The sequence below is a fragment of the Amborella trichopoda genome, chromosome 9 (genome assembly GCF_054954075.1).
Source record: "Amborella trichopoda isolate Santa Cruz 75 chromosome 9, AtrichopodaSantaCruz75HAP2 v2.0, whole genome shotgun sequence".
NCBI lineage: Eukaryota > Viridiplantae > Streptophyta > Magnoliopsida > Amborellales > Amborellaceae > Amborella > Amborella trichopoda.
The window spans coordinates 10,044,003-10,057,724 of record NC_142344.1 but is presented as its reverse complement, the minus strand read 5'-3'; the positions used below and the strand labels follow the sequence as shown (position 1 = coordinate 10,057,724).

At 33.9% G+C, this 13,722-nt stretch overlaps 1 protein-coding gene across 1 annotated transcript; it reads left to right on the top strand.

Moving 5' to 3' along the window:
- Nucleotides 1–5,029: 5,029 nt before the first annotated feature.
- On the top strand, nucleotides 5,030–7,201 carry LOC18424244 (uncharacterized). Its single transcript, XM_006828834.4, has one exon. It carries the CDS (start codon nucleotides 5,380–5,382, stop codon nucleotides 7,093–7,095), a length of 1,716 nt encoding a protein of 571 aa, XP_006828897.2. The 5' UTR covers nucleotides 5,030–5,379; the 3' UTR covers nucleotides 7,096–7,201.
- The last annotated feature ends 6,521 nt before the right edge of the window (nucleotides 7,202–13,722 follow it).

The window sequence follows — 13,722 nt, the reverse complement described above, 5'->3', positions numbered from 1 at the left end:
TATCGCAATATTTAATTTGGTGGGTAATAAAAAAGAAATGAGTCTCCAATACTATATGAACTTAGTGAGATATATATACAAGGAAGCTAACTAGTGTGCAACTAATGGAGAGACGAGTGGGTTTTCAATGACAATAGGTCAATATCAGGGGTTAGTGTTAAGCCCATACCTCTTTGTATTAATTATGGATAACTTAACTAAGCACTTACAATATGAGGTACCATGATGTATGTTGTTCGTGGACGACATGGGTTTGATCAATGAAACTCGAAGTGGCGTCAATACAAAGTTATGACTTTGAAAAGATGCTCTAGAATCTTAAGATTCTAAAATTAAGTGGGCTAAGATAGAGCATATGGACTACAAAGTAGTAATAATATAGTCCAAAGTAGTAATAATACAAGTAGAATTGAGGAAGTAGTTAAGATTGATGGCCAAATAATACAAAAAAGAACATACTTTTCAGTATCTTAGGTCGATAATCTTGAAAAATAGTGAAAATGAGGAAGATGTAATGCATAAAGTTATAGCTGGGTGGGCGAAGTATAGATGTGCAAACGGAGTTATGTAATTGCTACATACCAATGAAACTGAAGGGGGAGGGGAGTTCTATAGGACAGCTCTGAGACTAACTTTGCTTTTATGGAGTGGAATGTTGGGCGGTCAAGAAACAACAATGTAATTGAGATAATGATACGGATGAGTGACAAAACAAGAACTAATAGAATTGAAAAGAAGGGTTCGAATTCAAAATGAATACATTCTGGATAACTTAGGTGTGACTCCAATAGACGATAAGATGAAAGAAATTATACTTAGATAGCTTGGGCATGTGAAACGCACACCCAGTACAACACCTATTATGAAGTGTGAGTTGGTTCAAGAATAAGGCTAAAAAAGGGTAAAGATAGACTTAAAATGACATGGTTAAAAGTAGTGATAAAAGATACGAGGACTTATGGCTTCACTGAAGGTATGACCCTTGATAGAATAGAATGACGGATCATGATTCGTGTAGACGACCCATAATAATTGAAAAAAAGTTACGATGATGATTATCCCTAGAGAAAAATAATAATAAAAAGAGAGCAACAATATAATTTTTTTAAAATAGCTACTCAAAAGCAAATTATAGTCTTCAAATGAACGAAAGAATAGACATCGATAGAAAGGACAAGCGAAAAAAAAAATTAAATAGCATCTACGAAGAAAATATAATTTCCCAATGAATGAAAGGGGTAAAAAAGGTCATATGTTAGAAATAAAGAATACAAATCTCGTTGTCTTGAAAAGAGAGGTAAACATAAAAAGGTCATTGTGTGTACACAGAGTGACCCTCATTGTAATATGCCCACGCGAAAGTTACTTCCCTGTAAAAAGGGAATTGTTTCATGCGGCGAGGAACGCATTTCTACATTTGTAGTCTTCAAGGTGTAAAGTATCTATTTTAAAGATGAGTGCAAATGGGTGGTCTATTTAAAAATAATTTAAATCAACGGTCCAAATGTTTTTTTAATAAAATTATTATTTTTAATTTTTAAAAATTTATTTATTTATTCATATGCATGATCTCCATGTTAGAGATTACATGTCCTTAAAAATTAGGTCAAAAAATCCATATCAAACATAGATTATTAAGAGGTTATTTATACATGGGACTCATAAAAACCGTGTCCTTATAAATTTTTATAATAATAAGGTGGGTTCCCTGCATGAATCCGATTGTAAAAGAAATTAAAGACTATGTGTCACTTTATTCAATTTTTGCCCAAAGTATATAAAGAGACAATTTAATTTTAACACGAGGAGGTCACAATCATTCTTGTCTATTGAATTTAAAATCAGGTGGTTGTGAACATGTATGTCACTAATTAGACTCAAAGTTCAAGCAAAATTTTTTCAAGCTTTGAAACACATCCCAAGCTATCAAATTTGATGGCAATGGCTAGGAATAATTATGAAAATTAAAATTTGGGTTGGTGCTGGATACTCAAAAGGTACACAAACACCTTTTAATGGTTAAAACATCTTCATCCAAGGGCTAAACATATTTTGCTGTCATTTTTATTTTATTTAAAGTGATATTAATCCAAAATTTGCGTTATAGCCTCGTTTTTACGAGTAGAATTAAATGAAATAATTTAAAAATATTTTAAATAAAATTATTGATCGAAATATATTTACAAATATTTTAGTCATTTTTTATCTAAAATATTTTTAAATTATTTTTATTTATTTCTATTTATAAAAATAAACATACATCTTAAAATTAAAATAAATTATGAAATTAATTTTTGGCTATAAGATATAGCTTTTTTAAATCTCAACCATTGGAAAGGATATTGTGCAATCTTTGACCTGTCCACGTGATGTGAATTAATTCATTTTGTTGGGAGGGAGGGACGTCAATGGAAATCATCTTTTTGAAGAGACAATTTTGAAAAAATAAAAATATGACTTATTGACCAAAGTAATGATCACATGAAATATAAGAAGTCTTATGTGATTGATATGAGTAGATATATCATCCATCTATTACTTAAAAATGATATATAGATGAGCCACTTTTTAAGAAGTTAACCGATATCCTTTTCATATTCATCATTATCCCATTGACCCATTATAAAATGGATCACGTGAGGGGTTTTTGTGTTGTTCCTCGCCTCGTTTTCGGGCTTGCATCTCTCTTTGGTGGGCATACATTGAAAAATATATGATGTTTAGAGAAAAAGTTATTTCATAAAAAAAAAAAAAAAGAGAAAAAAAGAATTATCATTCTCTAAGAAAAAGAGTGAAAAAATTATCATTCTTTTAGAGAAAAGAAAAAAAAAGGGAGTTATTACTCTTTGAGAGAAAATAAGAAAATAGAGTTATATTTCTTCTTAGAGCAAATAAGAAGATGAAAGAGAGTACGTGATCATCTTCTTAAACATTTTCTTTGTATAAAAAGAAAAAAGTGAGAATAAGAGAAAAAAATAGAAAGATATAACATTTTTTTTAAAGAGAGAGAAAACATCTAGAAATAATAAAAGTCTCTAAGAGAGAAAATAATATTAGACAAGAAAACTTAGATAGAAATCTCTAAATCTCTAAATAGAAATCAGCGTACTAAAAAAAGTTTGTTTATTGGAAGACTATTGTAACCATTGAGTTAATAGTGGATTTGTCTCTTTTTCCCGTGGACGTGGCTTGAAAATAAATCAGCGTACCCAAAAAAATTTGTTTATTAGAAGACTATTGTAACCATTGAGTTAATAGTGGATTTGTCTCTTTTTCCCGTGGACGTAGCTTGAAAATATGAACCGTATAAAACTCTCAATCTCGGAGCCAGTAAGTTATTTGCATGTTTTCCCACTCACACACATATATATATATTGATTTTTGGTATAGTTTTTGTATCCCATATATCTGCATTCCGCTGCGTGCATCCGCATTTGTGTGAGAAGACTCTAATTGGGTAAGCCCAATACATATAAAATCAAAATTAGTTAGTTCAAAAACAAAATAATTTTTGCAAAATTGGGTTGTATCCACCACTCTTTGTATTATCATCAATATTTTGTCATTTTCTGTTATGGGATTGTTTACAAAAAGACCATTTATTTTTCGTACGTGGAGGTCAGAATCATTCTCACTCACTATATGTCAAACTGGATGGCTTGGAGTGAGTTACGAACTTCAAAAAAAAATAAAAAAATTAGAACTTTGTGTCTATTCAATAACACTTTTACAACCACCCATTTTTAAAATTTAAGAGACAATAATGATTGTGATCTCTTTTTACAAAAGATAAATAGTCTCTTTGTAGGTATTTTTGGTATATCATATACTAAATGATATTTAAGATGTTTATAATAATTATAAGAGTATTCTAGGGGGGAAAGTGGTTTATATTTATCTATTTGCATCCCCATAGGCTAAACCATCCATCTAAAGATGGATGTAAACGATGGTCCCTCAAAAAAAGCATAAAATCAATGGTTCTTTCCTTCTAAAAACTATAACTTTTAGTTTTAAAATTCTTTGCTTTTACATTTTAATGATGTCCATATGAGGGATTATATATTCCTTAAAAAGAAGGTCAAATTTTATTTCAAAAATAAATTACAAAAAAGTTTGATGTGAGTAGCAGACTTAAGAGCTTGCTGACCCACAAACATCAATCTTTCAAGTTATCTACAACTGCACGTCACGTTATTCCATGCGTACGGTGCAACAAAATCCCAATAAAATACATCTTAGTTTTTTTTTATAGGATTTTAAAGATCATAAATGCCTAGAATTTAGATAAAGAAACTATCTTTAATGTGGATTTTAAAAGGGGTCTGCATGTGTATATATGAGTTAGACAACACGTAGAAACCCGATTCATAAATTATCCGAGGACTCATAAAAATGAAGGAAAATTGTTTCATGCGGGCTGGATTGCATTTTTACTTATGCAGTCCAGAAGTATAAAGCATCCATTTTAAAGATGGGATGCAAATATGTGATTTAGTTTGAAACAATTGAAAGTATTTTTGCAAATGTTTTCTTAATAGAATTATTATTTTTAGTTTTTGAAATTTATTTTTTCATATTCATGATCTCTATGGTAGAGATTATATATCCTTAAAACTTAGAACAATTGTTTCCTGTGGGTTGGACCGCATTTATACAATATGCGGTCCTGAGGTATAAAGCATTAATTTCAAAAATAGATGTAAATAGTTGGTCCATCTAAAACCAATTGTAACTAACACTAATGTTTTTTTAATATAATTATTATTTCTAGTTTTTAATTATTTTTTATGATCTCCATGTTAAAGATTATATATTTTTTTAAAAATTAAAATCAAATTATATTTAAAAAATATATTTATTACAAAAGCTCATATTTCTACATATGTGGGATGGCAGCATGCTACCCGCGTCCTAAAAATTAAGTCCAAAAATCCATTTCAAAAATAAATTTATTAAAGGGCCCGCATTTCCACATTGCGGGCTTGGCCCGCATACTAACCGCGTTGAATTGGGACAGGCCGAGAGGGTAAGAAACGAAAGGTCACCAACGTCTCTCTCCTCCCTCTCTCTCAAACTCAAACCGGTATTCTTCCCTGCATGGCAAAGGAAACTTAGCAACTCATTCTGAGCACCCTCTGGTTTGATCTCCACAAGAAAAAACCAAATGCCATTTATCTTTGGAAGTTCTTTTACAGTTTACTCTCTCTCTTTCTCAACTTTTTCTAGTTTATGTTTAATACCGCTGATAAGCCTCAGTTTCTGCAAATTTTATATCATGTGTTCTCTTTTGAAATCTGAAAAATAATTCTATTGGTTAAAAGATCCCATGGCTCTTCTCTTATGTGAACTTCTTCAATTTCTTCATGAAATCCAACCATGGTAATTCTCTTCTACCTATCTTTGCCATTTATTTCGCATTTTACAGGAGCCCATTCTTTTTACACTCTAAAACACCTAACAAAATTTCATGCCCATCTCTCTAAGTATGAAGCCACCGCAACCATGCACCGGAAGGAGAGAATCCCTTCAAAGAAACATATGGAAAACCCTGCAAATTCCATGGACTTGGATGACGCTTACTATGTTCAACTCATACACCGGCTTTGTATGTCTGGTCGATATCGAGAAGCGCTAGAGTTTGTTCAGTACACAGTATCTATAGGCCACCCACCCAATGTCCCAGCTTGTACCAGGCTCATTCAGGGTCTCTGTAGAACTAAGCAGGTTGATAAGGCGATTAGGGTCATCAAACTCTTACTGGCTCATGGACTTAGGCCTCATCCGTCAGCTTCTTCAGCTATGATTGAGGGGCTCTGTAAAACCCATCAGTTGGAATTGGCTGTGAATATGGCAGAAGATGCAAGCTCCCTTGGTTTTCCCCTTGAATCTGTTACATATGACACAGTAATTAGAACACTTTGTGATAATGACCAAATAGACGAAGCATTACAGGTTCTTAATCAGTTATTGGAGAAAAACATTTGCCCTGAGCCTTTGACTTATAAAATTTTGATTGAAAAGGCTTGCGACGGGAGTGGCGTTGATAAGGCTATGGAGATTCTCCATTTGGTGTTGGCAGAAGGTCATGTCCCTGATCATTTTGTTTATAATTTTATCATTGAAAGGTTGTGCAAAGAGGAGAGGTTTGAGGAAGCAGACCAATTCCTCAAGAACAAGCCTGAATTGGATTCTTATAGTTACTGTATTTTGCTTGGTAGTTACTGTGATCTTCAGAGATGGGAGGATGCGGCAGGGGTTATATTGGAGATGACCCAATCTGGGCTTGATCTCGACTCTCTCACCTGCAACACCGTGATCAAATCATTTTGTAATGTTGGACTTTTGAGCCATTCTATTTTGGTTTTGGAAGAGATGATTGCTAGGGACATTCCTACCAATACAAAAACTTATGACCTGTTGATAAGGGCATTGTATAGAGAAGGCAGGATCGATATGGCCTTGGAATTGCTGGATTGCTTGTTTTCTAAGGATCCCATTTTCATTAGAAAGAGCTATAATTCATTGATATCCTTTCTAAGCAAAACTGGTAAAATTGAACAGGCTTTGGAAATTATTCTTAGACCTCGTAGAGAAGGCACCTGCTCTCCTGATGTTTCCTCTTACAATACTGTGATCACTGCCTTATGCACCGCTTGGAATATGGAGATGGCAGTGGAGCTCATGGATGCCATGACTAGAGAGGGACTTGCTCCTGATGTAGATACCTATAACAACTTGATGAAGGGATTTTGCAGAGATGGGAGGCTAAAAGATGCAATGAGGCTTATCAAGGAAATGGAATATGGGAAGTGTAAACCTATAATTGGGAACTATAATTCTTTGATAATTGCCCTTTGTAAACTACATGATATAGACATGGCCATTGATATCTTGGCTGATATGGTTAATAAGGGGTTTAAGCCCAATGAAACGATATACATGGCCATTATAAAGTGTATAGCTCAAAGTGGGGACAGGGATTTGGCCAAGAACTTGCTTTATGAGCTTGTTGTTAGAGATGCAGTTTCCCCTGGTACTCCGAAATGGTTGGCTTATCTCTTTTGTTCTCCCGGAAAGAGGAACCGGCGATAATGTTAATGGTTTTGTTGTGAGATATATACTGTTTATACTTGCTCTTATGTTTAACATGGTCAGCCATCATGACAGTAATGAAGTTTGAGAATAAGTTGATTTTTTACATGAGCTCGAGTGCTTCTGTGGAAATGGTTATGTGATGTGGGGCAACTACAAACATGCTTTCTCTTCTTGATTTAGGATATGTTATGAATTCCAAACTGTGCTTTCCTTTTGCTTTTTCTTGTTTGGATAATCGTGGGTAGAGAGCTGAAGATTAGTGCACAAACCTGGTAAATTATCGAACTACATTTTCAATGTCATTCTGCCTAGGTATTTAGGAAGGGTTTCTTTGCAAGGTCCTGTGGAAAAGGTTGCAGCTTATGGTTATTTTTAACCGATGCCTATGTCTATTGGCTATTTTCCAATTTGATTCCACAGATTTTTACAATCAAAGTACTTTTAAATCAGGATTCTTGAAAGATAAATGCATACTTTATTGTGTTGGAATTTCACTGTTTCCTTTTTTCCCAGGAATGTGATCATATTGCAGCAAGGACCTCTCTTTTTAGTACTACTTTTTAATAAGGATAATGTGGTTCCTATCATCAGGTGAGTTGTATAATCTCTTTTCATTTTCTTTATTAGTATCTGTTAGATTTTCACAACCTATGGGTCTTTAGTTATTCCATGAACGCTATTGGTTTTCCTCAGATGTTCTCATGCGGCCTCATAGGAAACATGTATTTGTTAGACTATAGAAAGAATATTACATAATAAGAAATTACATGCAATCAAATACTCACGGACATTCCGAGTTTTTAATTTTAACTCGCCCACCTGACCTGGCAAGTTGACTTGGATGAGATTTTCCAACTCAAAAGCTGAAAAGAAATTTTTATTCACTGCAGTGTTCATATGAGGTTTGCATTAGACTGCATAAGAACTCATTAGTTGTTGTCAGTGTACATATTCATGACCAGTTGTGTATATATGCATGCATCGATGTGCACAAATTCGCATTTGGGATGTGGATAACAACTGGATGTATATGGGAGAGCTGGGACGGCAATGTACAAGAGGTTCATGATTTAAAAAACGGATCGGTACCATGGATCGAGCACAAAAACCCATCAGGATCGGTGAATCCTACGTTTCGGATCGGGAATCGGCTGAATCAGTTGAATTCGGCCTTAAAAACAATTCAAAAAAATTATCAAAAATTATTATAAATGTTGTTTTATAGGAATCCAATAAGAAATGAGGGTACTACATTAATAGCTTTTATTTTTTTGCATCAATAAGCGAATATTGAGATATTCTTTCCCTGTATGAAGGTTCTCATCAAACATTTATTAAAACATAACTATATACAATATTATACATTGAAATTAGAATAATTGATTTGTATTTTATTATTTTATCATCATTTTATTATACACATAAAGTAAAATTAGTATCACATCAAAGTATCAAACATTTATTATTTCGTTTTACTCATCCAAAATATTTATAACCTAACTAAGTATAATAGTATATATTGAAATTGAAGTTGTTGGTTTATAACTTTATATTTTGTAATTATTTTATTATACAAATAAAAAAATCTAAAATATTTTATAATATCATCTAATTTAAAAAATCTTATTTACATTTATAAGAAAAAATAATAAATTACAAAATTTATAATATCAATAAATTGGCAAATCAAATACAAGATTTGGTTATCAATGTATAATTGTTAAGTATAATATAATAATAAGCTTGATTAAAAATTATTAGAAAATGCTTCCATATCATATGATTAAAAACAAAATAAAATCCCCTATAAATTTTAATGTGATCATATTCATATGATTATATTGACATAATTTTAACAAGTTATTAAGATAAATAAACAATACGACTTTCAATATAATTATACTAATTTTTTTAAATGAATTAAATAGAATTTCTTTATGTACTTATATGCAATTAAAACTTAACTATATGTACTTTTATTTTTTGTACATTATAAAAAAAGGAATAAATATTATTAAATAATTAAATAGAATTTATTCATTTATAGTATTAGAAATATTTATAATTACACAACAACACCTGGTGAAAACTACGCGTTATTTTGAAGACGCTTGGAGCGCTAAGGGATGGACTACGCGTTATTATACAACAGCACAATGTTTATTATACGCTTGGAGAGCGCTATTGGATGGACTATGCTTGGAGCACCTGGTGAAAACTACGCGTTATTATACAACAGCCGATGGAGCAAGTCCCACATCAGGGAATTTAGGAAGAGCAAGGCTTAATAAAAAGCCTTGGGCTTGCATGGTTGGTTGTCACATGCAACATGTGCTGAGAAAAACCGCTGCAGATGCGTTGTGCCACGTGGTTTGTGGATGAAGGCTGGGCAATTGTACTTTCCTAGCAAAAAGGTGAGGTGCTTGTAATTTTTTTTAAAAAAATGAAACAGAAGTACGAACGTGGCAGTCCATGACGTAAGCAGGAGACCCCGTGATGTCAGCACTCGGTTTAATGCGGAGAATCGGTCGATCCCGTTTTTTCGTTGGATCTGGCACAGGTTGGACGATACATGATCCGGATCGTCCAATTTTGGATCGGGTCACCAATTTTTAAAACACTGATTTCAAGTACCTTGGGAATGGGCATTCAAAATTGACTTTGTGTGTGTGCATATGTGTTTTCGCTTGTGTATTTGTATATGCACGCACCCAAATCCTAGGAACCAAGGCTTATACTTAACAAAATAAACACAAACATGCCTATGGTTCTCAGCACCATGCATTGTACTAATACCAAGGTGCTATGGTTTCCCCATCAACAATAGATTGGATTTCATCAGGTCCAACTTCTTCAAAATTTAGGGCCTTTAGGACCTCAGTTTGATAAGGAACTTAGGAATATCTTCTAGGCTCCGTCGTAGTCCTTCATATTAGGGTGTTGAGATGGCCATCCTTGCCAAAATTGGAGGAGATATTGCACATGTATAGCATTCACGCAAGTACTGTAGAGATTTCTTAGAGTACACCGTTGAACTTAGGGTGACTCGGGCTGACTTGCCCCAGTTCTACCATACTCATACTAGTCCAAGAACAATCATTGTTGCACAAAATGAAAGGGAGACAAAAATCTGCCCCCCTTTTTCATTTTTCTTGAATATGGGAGCCTTAAAACCTCATATTTCATCCCAATTTCAACCTAACTTAGATTTTCACTCGAAAGGTTTCACACAAAGCATTGTGAAGGCGATATAACCTCAAGAACTCAAGAATAAGAGCATTGAAGAAGGTAGAATTTTATGAGAGACATAAGCATGAAGGAAGATGATCAGGGGATGCTTAAGGAGGTTATTTGGCTAGAGAGCTTCCAGGGTTACTAAGTTTTCTAGGTTCTAGGACAAAAGAATAACCTGATATAGTTGGCAAAGTGAGGGTGTGATTTTGTACCAAGGTAGCGATTATTGGGTAGGTGATCCAAAATCAGCCCAGTGATATTTATCTCATTGTCAAGCGCATTTATGGTCATTGTAAAAACCATTTTAAGTGGGGGCATTACAAGTCAGTTTGTAGAGTTAAAAAGTAGATTTTATGAGGGAGAGCTCTTGTTGAGGTTGAGATTATGGGTTTTGGGAAAACCCTAGGTAGGTCAAACACTAGTTACCATTGTGCCCTATTAGGGTACATTTTTCAATGTTGATGAAGCGACAGTGATGGAGTCCACTCTGGAAGTTGGTTCAGTGGTTCTTTTGTGGTAGTGGAAAGGGGAAGCAATGGAGCTTTACCTATTATGGGATAATCTCGTACTTACGCAATCTTGTAAATCCTTTATGATAGTGAAATTATTTATTTGCCGGTTGCCCGTGGATGTAGCCCGATTAGGTGTGTGTGGATTGTAGTTTGTTATAAGTGGGTATGAGTTTTCGTATTTATTTCTCTTGGTTTCATATTATTTTCCCCAAACCTATTACACCATATATTGTTCTTAGGTGCTCGGATTTCTTTAAATTGATTTTGCGAGTGATAAGCAAGTTGGTTTCAAGGTATTAAATTTACTTTATGGAGGTTTCACCACAAGGGATAGTCAGGCAAGTCTCAGTTCCTAACATAATGTTCACATTTTTAAATATATTTTTTATATCTGAAATTGCAGAATCTAAGGTTTCTTTTCGTGATTACATGTGTGAAGTATTGAGCAACCTCAACAAATTTATCTGAAATATGGTATTAGCCCTTATAATCTCATTTCCTAGAGAGAGTGAGAATTTGTATGAAAAACCTTTGATGAAAACTTGGGAGGGATTATCAAGACAATTGAAGTGGAGTTGGCTTGACATCTGGGATTTTGGCATTGGAAAGCTTTCGCAGATATCGGGAGATTTTTAGAAGACTGTAATGATATTCGGATTTGAGGTACTTTTTTGGCTAATCTTTATAAAAATTTAGCCTGTATTGCTGAAAAAAAGATCACAAATAAACTTCTTCGAGTAATTGATAAGATTTTCATGCCTTTGCCCTTCAGATATCTGGATTGCACCTTTAAAGATATTATTGTGTCTTGGGCATTGAAAGAGTGCTTTCAAATGGGTTTATTGTTCAATCGCAAGAGTTTCACTAAATCTAATGTAACCAGTTTTACATCATTGCTTGCTGCACGGATCATGTTTATAATCACACACCATGTGCAAATGATGGAAATAATTGAATGAATTATCTTTATTATCATAATTCTGTAGGCAAATAAATTTTTTTGAATGTAAATACGGCATGAATGTGTCAATAACCTGTGAAATCTACTGTGAACCTGTGCTTAAATTGATAGACTAAGTTTATCATGTTTGCAATAAAAAATAATGAAGCATTGCATCCTCATATGAAAACTGGAGGAAAAACCAACTACAGTTAAACAATTAGCAACGGAATGTTTTTTGCCCCACAAAAACCTATCATTGGTTCCACCCTGGTCCCAGTGTAAGTCAACTATAGTTTTACCTGTTGTTGACTCCTACACAGTACTGTCTCTGTGGCTTCACCCTTTCCTGTTGTCAACTCCTAGACAGCAAGGTGCTCTGTGGAGAGTTAAGAAATGAATTATTCAAATGCACATATAACGAGGACATTAATATTCATTTCTGACACGCATGGATTAGAAAGAAATGAACCTAGAATAGGTCATGAGTACCCTGTTGAGCAGATGAATCTTCAACAAGTTCAAATCTCATATGTCAACCACAAACCAAATCTTCAATTACAAAACAAGCATTTGTAAATCTGCCAAAAGAACGAGAAATAAGCATTTATCAAGAATTTCAATACTGTACTTTATTTTGGCCATGTAAAATTGCACTTTATGGCTTGTCCATGCACGAGTAAGCTTTTCAATTCTACTTTCTCCATATCGATGGTCAACACAAACATAACATACCTACATACAAGTGACATCAAAGACAGTTGCCTCAAACACACAAGTATGGGCCTGCAATATAGAATGGCCAGGTGTTAAAAATCCTAAAATAGCCAGTTGGTGAGCTGCAGACCCAAAGTTCTTTGACATTTGACTTCCATAACCTCGTGAAATCATAAACATTTGGTTAGGAGTGTAGGAATAGACACTGCAACACTTTTTATGTCAGAATGCAGATTTCGGAGGGCAATGAGTTCCTTGGTTGCAGAAAAATACCTTGTGCTCTGTGTGTAAGGTTTTGATGTGAGACTGGTTCAGCCGTCAATGGCTCCTTTGCGTGCATGTATGTGTAAAGTTCAAAATCTTTATTTTTGAATTGTGAATCGCAGGATTGGAATTGGGATGTCCTGCGGCAATGCATCAGCTTAACCAGCCATGCTCAAACCCAAGCTGAAATTTTGTTGGAATATACTAAACCACTGCTACGAATGCATTCTGCTTTGTAATGTGGTGTGAGAAATTTGCCTGCAAGTTAGTTAGATATGAGAGAGAGAGGCTCAGATTTTTCAGAAGTCAAAATGTTAAGCATTAGCAATAGACCTGCAACAATTTAATAGGAACAAGTACTTCCATGTGTTCGGTTCTCTGCTGGACATTACTCTGGTAGAAATAAGAAAAATTAAGATAAAAATTAAAGCAAAATACGTATTCTCATATTTCTTTCTACGGTCAAAATTAATTCTGCAGCAATTTTATTTTGGCTAGGTACCAGGCATCCTTTAGTTCATGCATGCAGGTGAGTGAAATGAGCAAGAGCCTCCCTTAGTGACAGAACAAATAAGAAATGACCAGCATATCATATATGGACTTGAGCTAGTAACTATAAACTATAATTGGTCCTTCGACAAAACAACTCTTAACTTTATATAGCAAAAAGTTCATATAAGCTCTCTCTTGTGAAGTGGCTTAGGTTTTTCTGAGAGATTCAATGTCCATTAATACGTAAATACCTGTCTTTTATAGATATATTACAAATGACAAACATAGAAATAAATCATATATACTTAAGCTATACCCGGACTTACCATAAAATACATGATACTGCACTTACCATTCTCAAGTATATTGATTACAATGTACACCTTTTATATTAACCTCATAGACAATATATACTTTCTTTTCACACTCCTTTTAAACTCAATATGCTATGAGAGAGAGCAGCTG

What these genes read in the sequence shown, in the direction of transcription:
- LOC18424244 (XM_006828834.4), top strand. Translation starts at nt 5,380, where the DNA reads ATGGTAATTCTCTTCTACCTATCTTTGCCATTTATTTCGCATTTTACA.